We start from the raw sequence: 20,031 nt of genomic DNA on the forward strand, positions 1-20,031 counted from the left end.
GTGATCCAAAATGCCTTGCAGCATGATTTTCATTATTTATGAATTACTTTGCACTGGATTTAATTAGAGAGGCATGCATGGCACAAAACGAGTGAGGTACCAACCTGCCATAAGTTTATCCAGGGAAAATATGCTTCTGACTCTAAATTAGATGAAAGAGGAGACAAGTTGAGAATATTGGGCCTCATTCACGAACATCTTCTTAAAAGTCTTCTTAAGAAGTGTACTTAAGAAGGCGCGGGTTGGAAACTGCGCCACATTCACGACACGTTCTTAAGTAGGGATAATCGTTTGCACCGGTGTTCTTAGGTTGATGAATGCCAACGGGGATGCCCGTGCATGAAAGGCCTAATTTGCATAGGTCACCGCCTATTATTTCCTATATAAGGTCAAAAATGTGCCGTGCGCAACAGGCAGCTGGAGACGGAGATGGCAACGCACAAGGGCAAGACTGAAAAGCAGCTGGACAACAAACAGAAGAAAAGCTTCAATTCTACTGAAATAGAGGTGCTTTTACAAGGAGTGAGCGAACACAAGACCACCTTATTTTCACGTGTATCCACCAATCATCAGGCCATCCAAAAAGAGTCGGCATGGAGCACCGTTGCAGGAAACATAAATTCCGTTTCCACGGAGAAACGCACCACCGCAGACGTTAAAAAGAAGTGGTTTGACTTAAAATAGACTCAAAAAAAAGATTGGACTGCACCGGAGGGATCTGGAGGAAATGGGAGGTGGGCCATCAATCAGAAACCAAACCATTTCGGAAACTCTAGAAAATATTTACACAACCATGATGGAAAAATAAAGTCAAAATGCATAGTTTGTGTGTGACAATTTATTTTTTCTGTGGTTACATTTGATTAGACGCTGCCTAATTAATACAGCAGCCCCGTGCTCTGGCTCACGACGTGGCTGGGGGCGCATGTCGTTATCTGGGGGTGCTACGTGCGCAATAGGCCACCACGTTTCATTGCGATGTTATTCTGATGATCCTGCACACCTGCAAGAACAGAGAGGGAAGCCTGAAGCGGGACATCAAATATTCGTCTCTTTCAGCAAATAAATCTAATGATCCCTTTACATTCTCTCTCTGCGCAGCGCACGTCCAGCCAGCTACTTTTTTTTTGATGAATTGGGATTTGAATATATATTTATCCATGGAGTATATTTTTGTTGTTTTGATGATAAATAATTGTTGGGATATTTTATTTGCACTACATTTTTTGGGATCAGGTTGCAAAATCCATCATGAGGGCGACTGCGTATTGAAAGTGCAAGCTTTGCGTGTGCGTAAGAGTCCTCCTGAGCATTCGTAGAATTTGTTCTTAGATCTAAGAACTGTGAGTTGAGAACATGTTTCGTGAATGCCAAAAATCTTCGTAAGAAGGCTTTAAGAACACATTTGTGCGTAAGAACGTTTCGTGAATGAGGCCAATGAGAGGTACAATTTAATGACATATGTAAATCAATACAACCTGAAAATGTGGCTTTGAGAGAAACGTCTCACTATTGTCCAGCCGGAGGTGGTGCAATGGGTGTAAACTACCCTTTTTTATTTGTTGCCATATTAGTTTAAAGTGGCTCCAGCCAGTCTTAGTTTAGACAGCTAATCGCTCCTTAGGAAGAGATTAAAAAGGTGGCATATCTACAAACTGTGTGTGTGTGTGTGTGTGTGTGTGCACGCAGATTAAAACAACAGGCTGCATCTGTTCCAAGTGAAAGGTCTTCTGAGTGTGTTACGTCTCTGTGCCAGGTAAGCACAAACATGTTGCCGTTCTCGTCTAAAACAGAGTGGAAAATATTCCACTCCTAACGCTATTCTTGCTGAAATGTTAGTTGATATAGGAAACAACTTATGCGTGGGGAGGAGTGATCGATTTTCTCCTCGTGTGAGGGACAGACTCACATGCCTAGACACCCTAGGCTATCTGGAGGACTTCTTTAGCCTAGAGCAGATGATCATTGTCAAAGACCCCTGGTCTACCATGTTTGTGTGAGTGTGTTGGCAGAAGCGGAATGATACAAATGCAAACACTGCGGTGACACATGGGAATGAAAAGTTCTGCATTTTTTTAGTGAAGGCCATTAACTTCACGTTTGTGTGGACAAGGACAAAGCTACGAGTGTGCTGGAAACTGAAAAGGGCTCAGACAATCAAACCATTATCCTGCTTCAACGTAATCGTATTACTTTTTCAACTCCATTTTGCCCTTTCGGTGCGCATCGACTTCATCGACTTCATCGCTCCCCCTCCGACTGAGCCTTTTCTCTGATACTACATGTCCTCTCATGGCCTTATTTGAGTTCCCTAACTCCGTCTTTTCCTCCCAATGCTCATCTCCACCCTGAGCTAATCTACTGTGAGTGACAGTCAAGAGAGTACAGGAATGATGAGCAACTAAGCGAGCGAAAGGGAGTGACACGGAGCAAGGAAAAGCCACGGCTCCCTCGAGTGAAAACAGAGTAGGGGTGACAGGCGTGTCGTGGTGTGGTGTGGCATACACTCAAATTTTGGAGACCGTTATATGAGCGGATGGGGAAATGGGTTGAGAAATAGGGGATGTGGGCAAAGAATGAAGTGAAGGTTTACAGAGGGGAAAGGGCTTTGAGGAAGCAGCAGAGCCTGATGGGAATGATGAAGGTTGGCTTCAAAGGGGAACAAAATGGGAGTTATTGATGTGGTGTGACTGATGCACGCGCACCTGCAAACAACTAACAACAGTGTGTGCAGTACTGCAGCAAAAAACATCTATCAGTGGTCAGTGGAGACAGTCATCAGTTATTATTACACCTCGAATTGAAATCTAATCCCGCCTACTTTGGATGAAAGGCAGGGCACACCCTGGACTGGTCATCGGTCGATGACAGAGCGCATATCCTGCATACAAACAACCACTCACACACACTCTCGGTCATACCTTTGGACAATTTAAAGCCTCCAGTTAGCCTAATACGCATGTTTTTTTTAGGATGCGGGAGGAAGCTGGAAACCGGAAACCAACACCAGCACGAGGCGAACATGCAAACTCCACACAGAGACTTCCAATGGAGGTTCCAATAATCGGAGCCTCTATATTTCGCATACGTGTCGATATATAATTTTAATTAAAGATGTAATAACAACTAATAATGGAAAGAATGGATGGATGTTTCGTTGTAGTAAAATAAACAATTCAGAAAACAAATCAGAAACCAGACTACTTCGTTGCGTTTTTTGCTTCCTATTCTTCCATTTGTCGGGCAGTTGGCATCTTTCGACTCTCAGACTAAATACAGACTTACATTTTGAAATGCTAACACAGTGGAACCTTGGTTAGCGCCATTAATTCTTTCCAGAAGGTCGGACGCAAACCGAAACGTACTCTAACCAAAATAATGCAAATTTGGTTCTGGTGTTTCCAGTTCAGAGAATGCTAAAACTTTGCTAACAGGGATGTTTTGTGATAAAAATGTGCTACGAACACAGTTGGGCTCATGCAGCAGATGAATAGCATGACAAGGCACACGCTAGCTGGGAAATAAATGTATGTGAACCCAAGCAAAATATTTGACGTTAACCAAAAAATATGTTAACCGGGGCGTACGGTACCCAAGGTTCTACTGTACTCATTTTATTCCGACTGTTATGTTTAATATTATGGTTGTATACAGATAAGGTAAACTGTCCAGACACTGACAGAGATGTTATGATTTTGTTCTACTGTTTACACCAATTGATTTGAAATAAAACAATCGACGTGATCACCTTTAGCTGACACTCCATCTTTCTCTTACGCTTCATTCAGTACAGAAACAGGAGCAATGTTGCAGTCATTTCTGTCCCTAAAGGTACAATCTATGCTTCCAGTAATACCCTAAAGGACTAATTAGTACGTGTTTGTATCTTTTCCAGTCATAAAAAGGGTATAGTAGGTACTGTACGTCCCCAAGCTGTTAAAGACAAGTGTATAACTGCAGTGATGACAGTGATTTGCTTACTATTGCAGACCGAAGTGTGCTTTTGCACGTTTTTTGAGTAGAACCAAGGAGCTGAGAGAGACACCATGGCATCCATGTCTTTTGACGACACAAAAGGGGAATAAGCCCCACCATAGCAACAGGTACGCAAGCTTCTTTAGTAGTTTTACCCACAATATAGGTGTAAACACATCAGCCTTGAAGTAATACGTCGTCCCTTCTTGATTCGAAGAGTACAATGGACTGCTTGCTTGTTCAGAATAGCTACAAATTGTACCTTTAACAAGATCGTTTTTCTATTAAAGGTCGACTCAGACAGGAGCGGGATGGAAGACGATGGAGGAGGAAAAGGAGAGAAACAGAGGACACTAGAAGGTTACTAACTAAAAGAATGTTTAGGTGGGAAAGAGGAGAAACCACAGACACAAGAAGAGGCAAAATGCATTGCATTTCACGAAATACATGATCTTAGGCACACCTGCAGAGTCTGATGAGATCCAACACAAAGCATCCAAACATCTACGCCCAAATAACAAAGGTCTGTTAACTCATTTAGTAATAGCCTGCACATTCTATTTACTCATACATTATTGATTTCCATTATTAATATCGGCCTGTAGTCCACTGCACATATTCTCTAACTGCCTAATCACACATCAGGAACATCACGAGGAACAGTGCCAAGGTCAGTAGCTTCTGGGAAAATAAAGCAACGGCAAATCCTTTCATGTAGTTATCTTACTTTAGACACATTGTTAGCAATAGCATGTGATGTAATTAGTAGCAGAGCGTGGAGGAAGCATCAAGGAGAAAGCTGAGATAAGATCATGTCTGTTTGACTGTATGTTGCTCCCTCTCTCTTGCTGCAAGATTATTACATGTTTCTTACATTTCATTGACATTATCCCACGTTTATCACGGTTAATTGGTTCCAGACCAGACCTTCAGTATAAGAACATTATTAGACATGAAATAACACCCCTATAGTCACCTTTACTCTCATAATACCCAAAAGAGTAGACATAACAAGAGAAAATACACCATTTAAGATATTAATAAGACTCATGCTTGTGTGTGTGTGGGAGGGGGGATGCCAACAAGGGCATGAACAGAGTGAACCCTTTTGACAATCATACAGTCTCTTTGTCTCGGTGGATGGAGGCGGGGCCACGAGCAAACACACAGCGAGAGGTTAACGTAGTAGAAATTAAATTTGTAGATTGCAATATATTGTCATATTTTTTTTATTGTACTTTTCTTAAAAGTAATGTGAAAATCTTGTCTCGTCTCGGTCTCGTAGACTCGAGCTCGTGTCAACGTCAACCCCTATTTATTAATATACAGCGGTGCCTTGGTTAACGTCATTAATCCATCCATCCATTGACTCAAACCAAAATGGACTCTAACCGAAGCAAATTTTCCCATAGGAAATAATGTAAATCCAATTAATCCGTTCCAGACACCCAAAAATATTAACGCAAAACACCTTTTATAGACAATAATTAGAGTTTTACATGCAGAAAATCATGCAAAAATGGTTACAAATGAACATTTAACATCACTTTTACCTAGTTTTGTTGTGTAACAAAATAACACAAAATAAACACATTATTCTGCTGCAATTAGTAAAAATAACACCCCTAACAGGCAGAAACACAGTGTGTCACCCTCGATGCATCGGCGCGTTGATAGACTGTTTTGAGGCTCTGTTTTTGAGACTCCCGTCACATTTACATACCTCTGAAATTACGACAGTCTTCTGTTTAAGCCGTAAAATTCGGAGGTCTTGCACCCTTGTCTCGGTACGCCCTGTTGTCTGTCTCTTTTGCGCGGCCCGTGTGTCTCTTGCGTCGTGTATCTCTCTCAACTCTGATATAAACGAACGATGTTGTCCTAAGATGGCGCCCGCGGCGGCCCACAATGCATTGCACGATCCCTCTCAAGTATCCCGAGATTTCGTTTGGGGCGCGTGATCCAAGACGGCGGCGTAAACAAACCGGACGGTATTTTGGACGCTAAATAAGCGGGCAAACGTGAGCCAAGGCAGCGGACGTTAACCAAGGTACCACTGTGGTGTAGAAAAACTGTGATAAAGTGAAGCAAGGGATTACTGTACCAAGCATTACTGTACTAGGGATTACTGTACTAAGCATTACTGTACTAAGGATTACTGTACTAAGCATTACTGTACTAAGGTACAAAGAACTGTTTCTAGTATTATATCGTGACACAAAGTACAACCACGAAAATAAACATACTGTGAAATGAATACCCCCCGGACTGTGTCATGAAAAAGGCATGTGAATGTCGATTCTCCTTACAGTCCGCAGGTGTACCTAATGAAGTGTCTGCTAAGCATAATCTGAATGTGAAAATCAATGTGAACAGTAAATTACCTTGTAGGAGTGAATGAGTGGGAAGGAAAGGACAGGACGATGGATAGGAAATGTATGTTAGTGCACCACAGCAGTGCAGACACGATATTTTATTCAGTCAGTACAGACCCTCCCCCAGGACACTACCCCTCCATCCATCCACCTCATCCCTTCTTCCTCCCTATTATGTTCGCCTTCAACACCTTTTGCCTCCATGTTTCCTGTTATGAAACTCAGAAGCATTGTCCTGTCGTTGATGGACTATTTGATAGCAGGCCAATCCTCAATCAGCACTTTTTCCCCTCAAAGAATGACATGCCTCAAATTTACCAGAGGACACTTTAATGTCAGGCTCAAATTGGCTGTGTGACGGAAGCGGATTAGCTGATTTGTGGCGCATCACACAGCGTGGAGTCATGAGTGTGCGCATTTGCATTTGTGTGAAGCCGCACATTTGTAAATGGGCTTGTGTGCTTATTTTAAGACATAACTCCAGACGCACTGTGCAGAAGATTGGAAGCCAGTTTAGGGCCGAGAGGGTTGGAATTTAAGCGCACCCGGCAAGCACAAACAAACTGGGGGTGCTTGGCAGATAAAACTAGATCAACAACACAGAAAGAGCGCTCATGTAAGAGGGAAAAGAGGAGAAGGTAAATATAGTGGAAAGTGCAAAGAGGAATTTAGGAAAAATAGGCCTCTAAAGGTGTACAAAAACTACCAAGACTTTAGCATACCCCCCCGAGATATCTTAGAGAGCATCCAAAACACAAATGTGTGTTTTGCTTTTTCTTTGGCTTGTTTTTTTATTTTTGATGCCACCACAGGAGATGATGACACCAGTGATGACAAGGAAACATGATGAAATATGATGAACACCATAGAAGTGAATACAGGAGGAATAAAGGAGCAGAACTGCAGTGTAGTGTTTTGTCAGTACAATATGGCTAATGAGAAAAGAAGCAAGAATTAGGGATGTCCCGATCCGATATAGATATCTGATATCGGTCATCGTTCCGGTAGTACAATAATCCCTCGTTTACTGCGGTTAATTGGTTCCAGACCCGACCATCAAAAGTGAATTTCCACAAAGTAGGATTCAGGAACATCAGAATGTAGAACATCAACATTACAACACCAACGGGTCGTTAGTGACACCGAGTGAAGTGAGTCAATTCTTTGATGCCAAGTCTCAAGTAAAGATGTGCAAGTCCGAGTCTCAAGTCAGGACTAGACAGGTCGAAGTCCAAAGTCATCGGCTTGATATTTTGCAGTCCTTACAAGTCATAAGGACTGTTTAGAGTCTCCCAAATAAAATGCCATTTTAACAATGTAACACTCTATTACATTTGACAAATACAAAGAATGCATTTTGAATTGTTTCTTTTTTTAAGTAAAATAAGACCAGAGTGACAAGACTTAGTTGCAGCAAAAGAGCGCGGACATACGTACAGTAGCATTCAGCGTTTGCGTAATCCACACATTTGTTGTGTGCTCTTAAACCTGATTGGACATTGATAGCTGCATTCACCCTTTCACCGGGGACGCATTTTACTCAAAGCATTCACTGAAAAGCTCAAGTATTTTCTAGTCATCAGACGAAAGTCAGAGTCATTGATGTTTATGTCCAAGTCGAGTTGCAAGTCTTTGATGATCCTGTCAGGTCCAAAGTCATCAAAATTGCGACTTTAGTCTGACTCGTGTCCAAGTCGCGTGACTCGAGTCAACACCTCCGGTGACCAGTGTAGAATGCTACAGATCAACGTGTCTTTCCATGCGTTTTATGAATGTCTTATATTTGTATTTTAGTTCATGTAGTCATTTTTATGCTCTAAAATTTGGAATTTAGGCAAAAATCAGTATTTTTGTCAAAAGACTTAGTTTTTTTTTAACTAATGTTAGGCCGTACTCAACCACAAAACAGTGATGATTGATGAATTCATATATTTTGAAAAAGCATGACAGAGCGGGGCCGCACGGTGGCCTAGTTGTTAGCATGTTGGTCACACATCCAGGAGATGTGGGTTCAAATCTGGGTTCTCCCCCGTGTGTGCGTGGCTTTTCTCCTGGTACTCAGGCAGCCTCCCACATTCCAAGACAGGTTACTCTAAATTGTCCACAGGTATGAATGTGTTTGCCTCTATGCGCCCTGCGACTGACTGGCGACCAGTCCAGGGTGCACCAGTCAGCTGGGAAAAAAAAAGGCGGGATCTGGAGGATCCTGACAATGTCCAAGAAAATTCATGTGCATATTTGTCCCACTCTTCCTCTCTATTGGCCAAAGATGTCACTTTCCTCTCTTGAGGAAGCCTACCTGATCCTCACTCCCTCCCCATATATCACTACAACCCCCCCATCCTCCCTCTGTCAGTTCCTATTCCAGTTGCTATTCCCATGTTTCTTAATCCCCCTCCCTCCCTGGCGATAATTCCTTACTTCTTTCCATTCTCTCTCTCTCGCTCTGGCAGCCACACCGCCATCCTCCTGCACCCTGCCTCCAGATCCCGCCATTTTTTTTCCCTGCTTATTTCACTCTTCCCCCGCTTCTCTTCTGCCTTCCATGCCTGTGATCTCGCTCCCCTAAATCATCCCCCGTAGACTGCAGCAGCACACGTGCGCACACTGAGATGAGGGTGTGCGGAGGTACTGTATTATAGCGTGGTAATTAAGGACGTACACACACAAATCACACATGCATGCACGCATGCAACAGTCAGCACTTGTTCATCTTTGGTTGGATTGGCACAAAATGTGGGAAATCGAGATTTTATTTTGGTGAAAATATGAAAGGATAACAGTGCACATGTAGATAAAGACAGGAAGCAGGGAATGAGAATGAGCAGGAAAGGGGGGCAAGGAATTCTGTTTCTGGAAGCAAACCAATATGTGGGGCAACACTGAGATAGGAGTGTGATAGTGATACACAGCAGGGGGCCAGTGGAGGAGAGTCAGCAAGAAAGCCCTGCGCTCATTTGCTCTCAACAGAGTGTGTGTGAGGGAGAGAGAGAAGGGGGAGGAGTGTCAGGGAGAGAGGGAGGGAGTGTGTGAGATATTGTCCTCCAGTCCTGTCAGAGAACAGGAGAGAACGGCAGTGGAAGCATCGCCGAGTGACGGGCTACAGACGCACAACAACGTGGAAATAAAGGAATACACATGGAAGAAGATCTGCAAGGGAGAAAGGATGGAATGACAAAAAAAAACAAAAAGACAAAGCATTTTGTTGCTTCTGGGCTTTCCTGTGTCTTGCCACTTCTGTTTGGAGCATCCCACAGTGAAAACACATACATATGATATATATATAAAATTCCTATACATATATATCAAATTATGCCTGTTTTCAAAGAAGCTGCAACCGGACAAGGAGAGAATTGACAACAATTCCTTTCGGAAGATAATATGCAACATTTTGCACAAAACTGTTGCATATTAGCGGCCTGATATATATTTTTTTTTGTAAATTTTTGCTCAGGTAAAAAAAGGAAAGAAAATCATAATGTGAATGGAAAATCTGACAAACTTGCAATTGAAGCAGCCGCACAAACAAGAAAAGAGCATCTGCTGCAGTCCGAGAGGGCTTCTTTTGAAAACAGGACATGTTTTGATGAGCTGATGGTGCCACACTGCTGCTTTTGCTGCTGCTCTTTGGGCTGTCGCATCTCCACTTCTCCTTGTCGACAAAGCTGGGGAGATTTATTCTGACAAAACTGCACAAAGTGCGCAGAGAGCAACTCTCTCTTGACCCCATGCTGATATTTGCAAAGCTTCGCCAAAAGTCCCACAGTCCATCTCGCACAGAGAGAAACAGGTGAGGTACGTTTTTTGTTGGGTTTTTTTGCATCAGGAAAAGGCAGAAATTTTTTATTAAAAGTAGAGGGTGTTTGTTGCCAAAAATGATATGGGATTCTCCTTAGTAACTCCAGCGTCTTTTTTTAACAGCTTCTCTTGTGCAGCATCACTAAGACGCTGAGATCCGGCATCCCCTTCCCTCCCCAAGTAGGACAAGGCTAAATAGACAACACCCAGCTGGTGTCCGGGCTCTGTTACACATCCCGGGATCCAGGGATAGGAGGGGTTCCATGCGAAGGTGGAGGGTGGAGGGGTCAAGCAACAGGAGAGTCGTGTAGACTGGGTGCAAAAAGCCACTGGACTCCCTGTGTGTCGCCTGAAAGAACAGCGGAGGGGGGTGGGGGGGATTTAAGCTGTTTGTGCATGCGTGAGAGGAAAAGACGGCACACGTGCAAAAAGAAGAGAGACGCTCCCGGACAGTTGTCATCACAGGATTACAGCTGGATAAGTGCCCGGAGTTTTCTTTTAAGGAACAGCTGCGTTTACCTGTTGGGTCACTGACTGCACATGAAAATAGGTTAAGACGATGCCCACCACTAAAATAAAAGAGGGTCCGTTGTGCAGTGAGGATGAAAGATGCAAGTTAAGCAAGTATAGTGGAGGAGGCAGACAACTCCTGTGAGAAACAACACACTCCGGTGAGTTTTCCTTGGAACGTCAGAAGTCATTTGCCATCGTGCGCCAGATGTGTGACCCACTCAGGAGTCCGAGCGTGTCTCAGGATTGAGAAACCCTCCAAGATGGGAACTCGGGACTGTCTGAGAGTGTGAGAAGAATCCCCCGCTTCTTTGGACAGCAGCAGCAAACACTCTCACTTACACACACTCGTGCATCCACGGCCAAGTTGGACGCGAATGCAGGAAATGCCACGAGCACATTTGTCTGTGGGCAACAAGCACTCCTGAACTGGATCCACTACAAGCCAGCCGATTTGGATTTGTTTACAACTGCTGGATGCCATATGGCTTTGTGAAAGGTGACGTTTCCTAACTTTGGGTACTTGTCACGCACGCACACACATTTGCACGCACACCTAAAAGGGGAGGGAGCTCCAGTGGAACCTCTAAGATTGTACACAGTGCATTCCGGGATGCTGGTCGGCTTACAATTTCTTTGGATTTGGAAACAGTGAAACTAGATATAGTCAGTTCCAGGGTCAAGCTGTCGCCTTCATACAGCTTTCTTAACTGTACAGGCAATGTTTTAAGTATCAAGTTTTAAGTGTAAAAACAGGGTAACCACTGTTTGTATTGATCAATAAAATGAGCAAAATAAGCAAAACAGGTGTTTTGTTTCACAGATGCTACTCACGCATCTCACTTTTTTGTAAAGGATGCCAGCTGGTAGTAAACCTCACCCCCTGACCCTTAAGAGTCACGCTGGGTGACAAGTTGACAGTCTGGGCTGTTAGCTCAACTGCTAGCACTTGTGACTAAAGCTGCAACAATTAATCAATTATTCGATGACACAATTGATCAACAACTATTTTGGTATTCGATTGATAGTGTTTTTATTTAAAAATGTAAATATCCTGTGACTGCAGCCTCTGAAAGCAGACCTACAGGTATTATGGTTGCGTTTTAGGCAAAACAAGGTATTAACACACATCAGCTTTGACTTTTGAAAACAGTGTTTGAGATTTTTGCCTGATAACGTTGCAGACCAAACCACAAACTGTTTGTGTTTGGTTCATATTGATTTGGTCCGTCTAGGGCCTAACCGATTACATAATTGATCGAAACAGCACGCTTCAGATTAATCGACTAAGAAAATAATCGTTAGTTGCAGCCCTGCTCTCGACTCTCTTTCTGGCTGGACCAGGCGGATTACATTTTGGCATTTTTATGGTCTTTCAAGTGTAATAAGATGTTAACTTCTGATGCAATGAAAGCCATAAAAAATAAAACACTTTGCCATACCTTTAATAATTATCGACACTTATATTCTTCTCTTCTCTTCCCTTTGTTGAGGTTGTCTCTTCTTTTGGAATAAGTGTTAGAAAAAAGCCCAAAAAAGCAAAACACACAGGTGAGTCCTGTTAATGTTCGCTAATCGGAGGTTGGTGTTGCAAAAATGGTAAAATAATCCAAATGCATAAAAGACCGGATGCTTGCAAAGCGGAGGTTTTGTTTTGTATCACTTTTTGGTTTTTGGTTGAATTCGAAGTATACAACCTCAGAGGTTCCACCTTCTGTTGTGTGATCAATTCTGTGCACATAAACGCTTAATCGCCCTACGTTAGTAGTACACCAAGATGGGAAATTGATTTCTTTCACTCACTTGTTCCGCTGCCTTGATAGCAATTTAGTCATAATGCTAATTCCCACAATAGTAGTTGGATGTGTCCTCTGGGAAATAACACAAGCACAGGCACATGTGAGACCAACGGCTTTGATTCTACATGCATGGTGACTCTCTTGCTAATTGATAATACATGTGTAAGATTGGTTATTAACTTCTCATTTGTTTTTCCAAACCTAGGAGCATTAATGTTGGGTCTGTCAGTAACAAAAACACATTACTGAGGCATCACAAGACCAAGGATCCAAGATGTCTACCTACTTGCAACCACTGTTGGTCAGTTTCTCTGTGGCCATTCTTCTGAGTTTGACCTCTCTGGGTGGACTAAACCATCGGCCTTTGGGACAGGTTTTGGCCCAGGCCCCTCCGAATAACCTCACAACCGAGCCCTCACTGTTACCAGAGGCTGCACTGGCAACACCAACTCCGGACACAGAGGACCAAACAGTCCCGGGTGGGGCCAATCGCTGCTGGGGTTACTACGACGTAATGGGTCAGTGGGACCCACCCTTCAACTGCAACGCTGGGATCTATATGTTTTGTTGTGGTTCTTGCTTCTACCGCTTCTGCTGCCAATTCAAAATCCACAGTTTGGATCAGACTTCTTGTTCCAACTATGACACGCCCGTCTGGGCAAACACCGGGCGACCGGCGGCACCCGTCACAGAGGTTCAACCGGAACCAGACCGCGATCAAACCCATATGATCGTGTATATTATCTGTGGAGTGGTGGCCATCATGGTGCTCATCGGGATTTTCACCAAGCTCGGGTTGGAGAAGAGTCAAGGAGGACAGACGGACATGACTAATTCCAGGTACGTTTTTCATTTCATTAATTTTTGGATGTTGGGGATATATTCTCAGGATATCGATTCGATCACAACCGCACTGTTTAGGTTGTCTAAGAATGCATTTTGCCTTTCACCCAAGCAGTCCTCATCAGTTTATGCTCAGTGACTAGGTGGGACTAACACTAGCTCTAGTCCCTAGCCCTCGACTAGAGCTGCCTTAGTCTCTAGTCCTAGATGAGGGCTACCCCAGTCTTTAGTCCTAGACGAGGGCTGCATTAGTCCCTAGTCCTAGACAAAGGCTGCACTAGAGAGTAGGACTGCCCGAGTCTCTTGCCCGAGACTAGGGCTGCCTTAGTCTCTAGTCCTAGAGGAGGGCTGCCTTAGTCTATAGCCCTAGACGAGGGCTGCCTTAGTCTACAGCCCTAGACGAGGGCTGCCTTATTTTACAGCCCTAGACGAGGGCTGCCCCACTCTCTTGCCCTAGACCAGGGCTGCCTTAGTGTCTAGCCCTAGACTAGGGCTGTCCTACCTAGTCAGACTAGTGTTTTGTTTAATCTCATTGAATCAAATGTACTGTAACATAATGTAGTGCAACGTAACGTAGTGTAGTCTCATAGTTTAGCGTAGGATAACATAATGTAACGTAATGTAGCATAAGGCAACGTAACGTAGCATAATATAGTGTAACGTAATGTAACAATAAACATGTTCATGCTTGGAAAGCCTACGCTACTCTAAACCATATGGATCAACTTGGGACTGTCACAGTTTTAGGTCGCTAATGTCAACGCAAACTGTGCAGCTGTGTTGTGTTGTGCTCGTGTACTGGAGGTATCGCTGTTTCACATTGATGCTGGATCGATTCCTGTGACACAGCTGTGACTCTGCCAAAGTTTGGCCTCCAGGGAACGATCTGAAGAGAGCGGGTGGTTTTTGGGTGGGTGGAATATTGAGTGGATCTGACTGGAGCGAAGCCAACGGTTAATTCTAGAGCAGAGAACAGTGAGGACAAGAGAGACAGAGTGTGTGTCAGTGTGTTTTGTGTATGAGCCAGCCTTTTGGGTGATAAGAATGGCACCGTGGGGGCTCCTTTAAAACGGCATCATTACCAGATCTCTCAGCCTACTCAGGGAATGAGTAAGAGGATGGTGTGGGTCTAATGGAGAGGAAGGAAGTGTGGGTTAACACTGGACATCAGCACTGATTAATCCTGGCTATGAGCCACCCATAATATGATGAAAGCTGGCAGCTCTTGGCACATTGTATCTCCGCTCATGTGAATTTCTTGAATGAAGCCATTACTTGGGTGATTAGTTTGAATTTCAGTCACCTGTCAAAAGTAATGTGAGGCATTTGTCTTGAATATTCTTAGGAATCACCACAGTCCCCATCAGCAGGACAGATGCTGACCAAAGACAGAGTCTTAGCAACATCAGTGGTGCATGCTGTGTACTGTATAATCATTCCCTAAAAACAACTGATAATGCTGGAATGGCTAAAACTAAATAACTACAAAGGGCATGCACAGCAAGTGCTTGTCCTATTGGGACCTGCTGTCTCCTAGAAAATTTGGACATTTCGTGAGAAAAAGAATTGGACATAGCCCACTTCACCAAGATGACGGAACATGGATCTAATTGCTTGCATAATCGACAGTAATGTCACTACAGTCGTCCCTTGATACATTGCGGTTCGAACATCGCTCCCTCGCTCTATTGCGGTTTTTAAAAAATTAATTATTTAATAAATAATCACTGTTTTGTGGTGGACTATGGCATATTAATAGTCCAAAAATATGGAAAGGCAAGTTATATGTAGTATTCTGGTCACTGGGCATCAGTAATGTTACAGTAATGAGACATTACATCACCTTAATAGTGCATGTCGTCAGCCATGGCATGTCCGACATGACGGAGTGGAAAAAAACTTCTCCCATTCTGTGTGGAAGTGGTATGTTTTTGGCTTCTTACTTTGCCCTTCCTCCCCACTCTCTTTGAAACACTTTCTTAAGTTTGGAACAAATAAATCGGAGGCCAACTAGTTAGCTCAGTAGCTTGCTATGTGCTATATATCTTTTTCTCCATTATCAAAATCTAAACTTAATGGCAAAGGTCCAGGTTTGAACTCAAGGCCTTGTATGAAACATGTTGCGTTTTACATCAGCTGTTTTCTTGGTGAAAACCAAAGTCTGTTTTCTATGCGGAAAAGATGAGCTCATCTTTGCCTGCCAATCATATCTGAGAATCTATTGTCAAACTCCATACGTTCAGTAGTGAAGCACTTTCGCCCAGCTGCGATCAAGTCAGTGTGCACAGGTGCGCATTTGTGTGTGTGTGTGCATGCGTGCGTGTGTTTATGCTGCGTGCGAGCACAAAATAAATCTAACCATAAAGCTGTTAAGGTGGTAATGCGCTGAAGCCTTGGGTCAGGCAATCACAACAGTCAGTGGTGCAATGACGCGCACACGCACACGCACACACACGCACCTCTCATTACAGCTGTGCATTACTGCCTCTGTGCCCCCTCCACTGCACCGCTCCTCATCTCCCAAGCGCCTTGTGTTTTTGTTTTGCTCGTCGTCTGTCTGTTGTCACGTCTGTTGTGCGGATACGGCTGCGAAGATTAATTAAAAATTAATCACATCCTTTGATACATGATTCAACACAGCCGAGTAATACATCCACTTTTTTTTTTTTTACTATTATTTGAAAGACTTGGGAACTCAAAACTATTATATTTTGTTACAATATTTAAATATGATGGGGGGGGTTCTGTGCTGATTGGTTGACCAGAAACTGCAGTTTCACTGAAAGTAGGGCCAACAAATGGTGACAGTAACATGTTTCACAACTAAATGTTATTTTATATTCTATTTAAGTGTTCATTTGCAAATTGTATACATTTTTGTAATTTTTTTGGGCTATAAATGTAGATATTTCCTTCGTCACTTCGGGCTTTGAACTTCACGGCTTCACTTTTTCAAAAATATATTAAGAAATCATACTGTTTTGAAATGCAAATATAAGCACATTTTACACATTGTTTGCCTGAAGCATTTTCAAGCATAAAAATGGCAAAATGAACTAAACTACAAATATAAGGCATTAAAGGGACAGTTGGATTTTTTGACACAAAGCTGTATGACGTCCCCATCAGCATTGTAGTCCCATAACAGCGAATTACCCCCCACTCGGTCTCCTAAGTCCAGTTCTGGTCAGATTTCTAGAACATAGTTCCGCTTAGTTGCTGGGGACAATTAAGTAAAGAGTTCAGCTTCTAAAAACAAGATGCCTTCAAAAAATTAAAACATTTGCTTCACAAAAATGCCTTATCAAAAACTCAAACCTCACAAAACGCTCGGCGTTATATCCGTCTCCCGCCGTCTCCCTGCGCACTGTCGCCTGTGCGTTCATGTGAATGTGATGAAGACACTCGCATCTTCTTCCGCTGTGGAACACATACGTAAACAAGATGGCCGTGGCGCTCTGTCGAGGAAGTAGATGCGAGCGTCTTCGCCGCATACACATGAACGCACAGGCAACAGTGCGCAGGAATATGGCGGGAGACAAATATAGGCTGTAACACTTTTTGTGATGCAAATGAATTCATCTTTTGAACGCATATTGTTTTGAGAAAGTCTACTTAATTGTCCCCAGCAACTAAGTGGAAACACGTTGATCATGGAAGTCTGACCAGAACTGGACTTAGGAGACCGAGTGGGGGTTAAGTTGCTGTTATTGGACTACATTGCTGATCCGAACTATCCCTTTAAGAAGATGCATTCAAAGACGTTGTTATGATATGTAGTATTAGTAGTAGGGGTGGTATTTCATGTCTAGAGGATTCTAATAATGTTAAAAACCGTATTTAGAAGGCCGTAAGGAGGTTTTCTATGGTCTAACTACAAAAATATGTCATGTACAAATAAGGAATCCTACTAAGTGAAAATTAACATATCACTGAACCAATTTACTGCGTTATATTCTGTATACGCCAAACAAGAAATGAACCAAAAATCTTAACTGACAGGGTTTTTTTGTTTTTTGTTTTCAAAAGTATAAGGCCTACATTGAAGGGAAAAAATAAATAATGCAAAAATAAAGTCATAGAATTAAAAAAAAATAACACAAGATGTGTTAATTTTCAGAGACATCTAATATGTATCACGTTATTGCAACAAAATTATAGCATGAAGAGAACATTTGTCACAATTTTATGAAAATAAAGTTGTCAAGAAAAAAACAACAATCTCTTTGTGGTTTGTTTAGGGGACAACTTTGTGGTTAAATCTATTGTCAATTACACGGTCACACACACCCAGTCACACACACCCAGTAGTGCAATGTCCCTCTCATTGCTTTTAATGGCATTCCCCAACTCATCATAAGTTATTCCACACAAGAGCTTTGCGTTCAAGGGCACCGCCAATTGAATGAGTCCCTGGGGATGCAAACAGTCATTTCCATGAGCCATTCTATTGCTCTACTGTATTGTATTTCATCCACGGGGCTTTCTATTTCCTTTATTGTTCAGCCGCAGTGGCACTTTTCATCATCGCCCGTGACAGGTGTTTACAGCAAAGCGATGAACGCTCGCACAGCTCCGCTTTTCTCAATCGGTTACAGCGCCCGCTCGAGTCAGCACTGCGGACAACATGTTTGTTTTTCTAACTTATGCCGATTACAACTGATTGTGCCCAGCCCGTTAATGTACAAGAAACACAAAAGGTCTAAAAAAGATGATAAAAAAAGAAAATAATGACTTCACCGATCAAAACCAAGCTGATGCTTTTTCAGAAAAGTTAATCGTGTTAAATTAATTTCCCTGATGTACAAGATTCTTTGAAATAGATTTCCTCCCTCCCGATATAAACAGGATTATTATTTTCTTCATCCTCCTGCAGGGATTTGGGAGGAATTATAACAATGATTATTTTCATCCTGTGATGTGTTTTTCCTCTTTTACTTCCTGAGTGTCACCCTTTTCGAAACACACCCACACGAGGGACTAATGATTGTCAGGGAAAGCACACGCACACACACACACACACACACACACACACACACACACACGCAGTACATTATTTGTGGAAGAAGCTAGCACCGACTGAGTCATACTTTTATGTTGATCTGATAGAAAACTGTTACAATGTAACATAAGGACACAAAGATTAGCAACACAAGCATAGCTATGCTAACATGACAGTCACATTTTAATAGGCTGTCATGCTAGGTTAGACTATTCGTTGAAGGAAACCAAAATGATCACACTCTGTCGCTGACTGAACGGATAAGTGGCAAGAGTTCCCGGCTTTATATTAAGATGTGCCGCGAAGCCGACTTTTTCAGCAAGCTGTCTTCCGCGAAGCGGTGAGTGTATGCAGTTTTTTTCCTTCATGACGTGATGAAAGCCCAGAACGTCAAAAGTCTCAAAAGTGGAGGAAATAAGTAAGGGAGATGATGGCTTTTTCAGAAACAGGCTTTAGGGATACATATTCCTGTTAAAACAATTTTAAAAAAGCCAATTTTGCATAATGGGTGGTCTTTACAAGAATGCTGCACTGTGTTTTGTGCAATTTCTTTGTTGTCGGATTGCACTGGGATTCTCCTCAAAGAAGGAAAGAAGCAATTACTCTACTTTTGCATCACTCAAAAATGCAGAAGAAAAAAAAAACTTAAGTCACAAAGATTTGTATTTATGATGGAGCGATCATCAGAGTGCTCTTTTTTTTGTTTTTAAGAGTGTCATGGCGCTGCACCTAACAACATTAAATTCACAAGCGAAGATGATTCCAGCGGGAGGGGGAAGTGTTTACACCAACAATGACACAAACTAAAGCTACAGAACTTGAAATAGTTTCCTTTTTACATGGATACGATAACGCATTACCTGTTTAATAATTGCCAAAATGTTCTCGAAGAAGACAATTTTAATATGTGACATGACACCCGGTGCGTAGAAACGCATCAAACAGACGTATTTTAACACCAAAACTTCATTTTTGTGTTCACAGATGAATTAAAATAGACTGAAAATCATACATGTGTATTTAGATAGCCAGTGGCTGAGGCAGCAGCTACAATCTAGAAACGCTAGACATAATTAGTGTCCTAATTAAACCACACTGCTGTCCAAAATAGCACATTTCTCAGTGTACTTATAGTTGCACATTACTTGCAGACACACAGTCTCCAAGGCAGAAGCGTATTAGAAGGTATTCCCTAACAAACAGCATCCGGGATGCTCTGCATCATTCAATTTGTGTACCTAACTGCATCACAAGCTCAGCTCAATGAATTATTGCAGCCACTAGACTTAAAAGCAGCACGTAGGTATTTTTTAAATTATCCATATTTTTTGATATGTAGGTGGCACCTGACTATAAGTTGCAGGCCAGCCAAACTGTGAAAAAAAGTGCAAATTACACTCCATAAAATACGGTATTGTTCGGACATGTCTGGGGGTTACTTGCTGTGAACAGGCTGGCTTTCATAAACGGTGAACATGTTGCTGCACCAAACAAGAGTCGGTTTCACATTCACATTAAAGCACTCTAGTTGCAGCTGTTAAAGCACTTGCTTTTGACTCTGCGTAACACCGCGCAGCATTAGTCAGAGTTTTATGCATTCACGAGTTGTGTTTAGTTGTGCTGTGGGAGTCCACTGGCACACTGTCCCTAAGGGCAGAGTCAGTCGCTGCGGAATTTCCTCTGAGCTCAACTGTTGCTGCAGTGGCTCCTCGCCGCACATGCTGATCACATG

At 42.7% G+C, this 20,031-nt stretch overlaps 1 protein-coding gene across 3 annotated transcripts in view; it reads left to right on the forward strand.

Moving 5' to 3' along the window:
* The first annotated feature begins 9,389 nt into the window (after positions 1-9,389).
* The window catches only part of LOC129170955 (protein shisa-8), an 84,210-nt gene continuing 73,568 nt past the window's right edge, over positions 9,390-20,031 (forward strand). Inside the window, exons 1-3 of one of the 3 annotated variants that reach the window (XM_054759136.1) lie at positions 9,390-10,142; positions 10,269-11,154; positions 12,660-13,294. In XM_054759136.1, the coding sequence (XP_054615111.1) occupies positions 12,729-13,294 (566 nt within the window). In that variant the 5' untranslated portion in view covers positions 9,390-10,142; positions 10,269-11,154; positions 12,660-12,728. The remainder of the gene's footprint in view (positions 10,143-10,268; positions 11,155-12,659; positions 13,295-20,031) is intronic. The other 2 variants (XM_054759135.1, XM_054759137.1) reach the window with 2 other exon arrangements.

Source organism: Dunckerocampus dactyliophorus, chromosome 18 (assembly GCF_027744805.1).
Source record: "Dunckerocampus dactyliophorus isolate RoL2022-P2 chromosome 18, RoL_Ddac_1.1, whole genome shotgun sequence".
NCBI lineage: Eukaryota > Metazoa > Chordata > Actinopteri > Syngnathiformes > Syngnathidae > Dunckerocampus > Dunckerocampus dactyliophorus.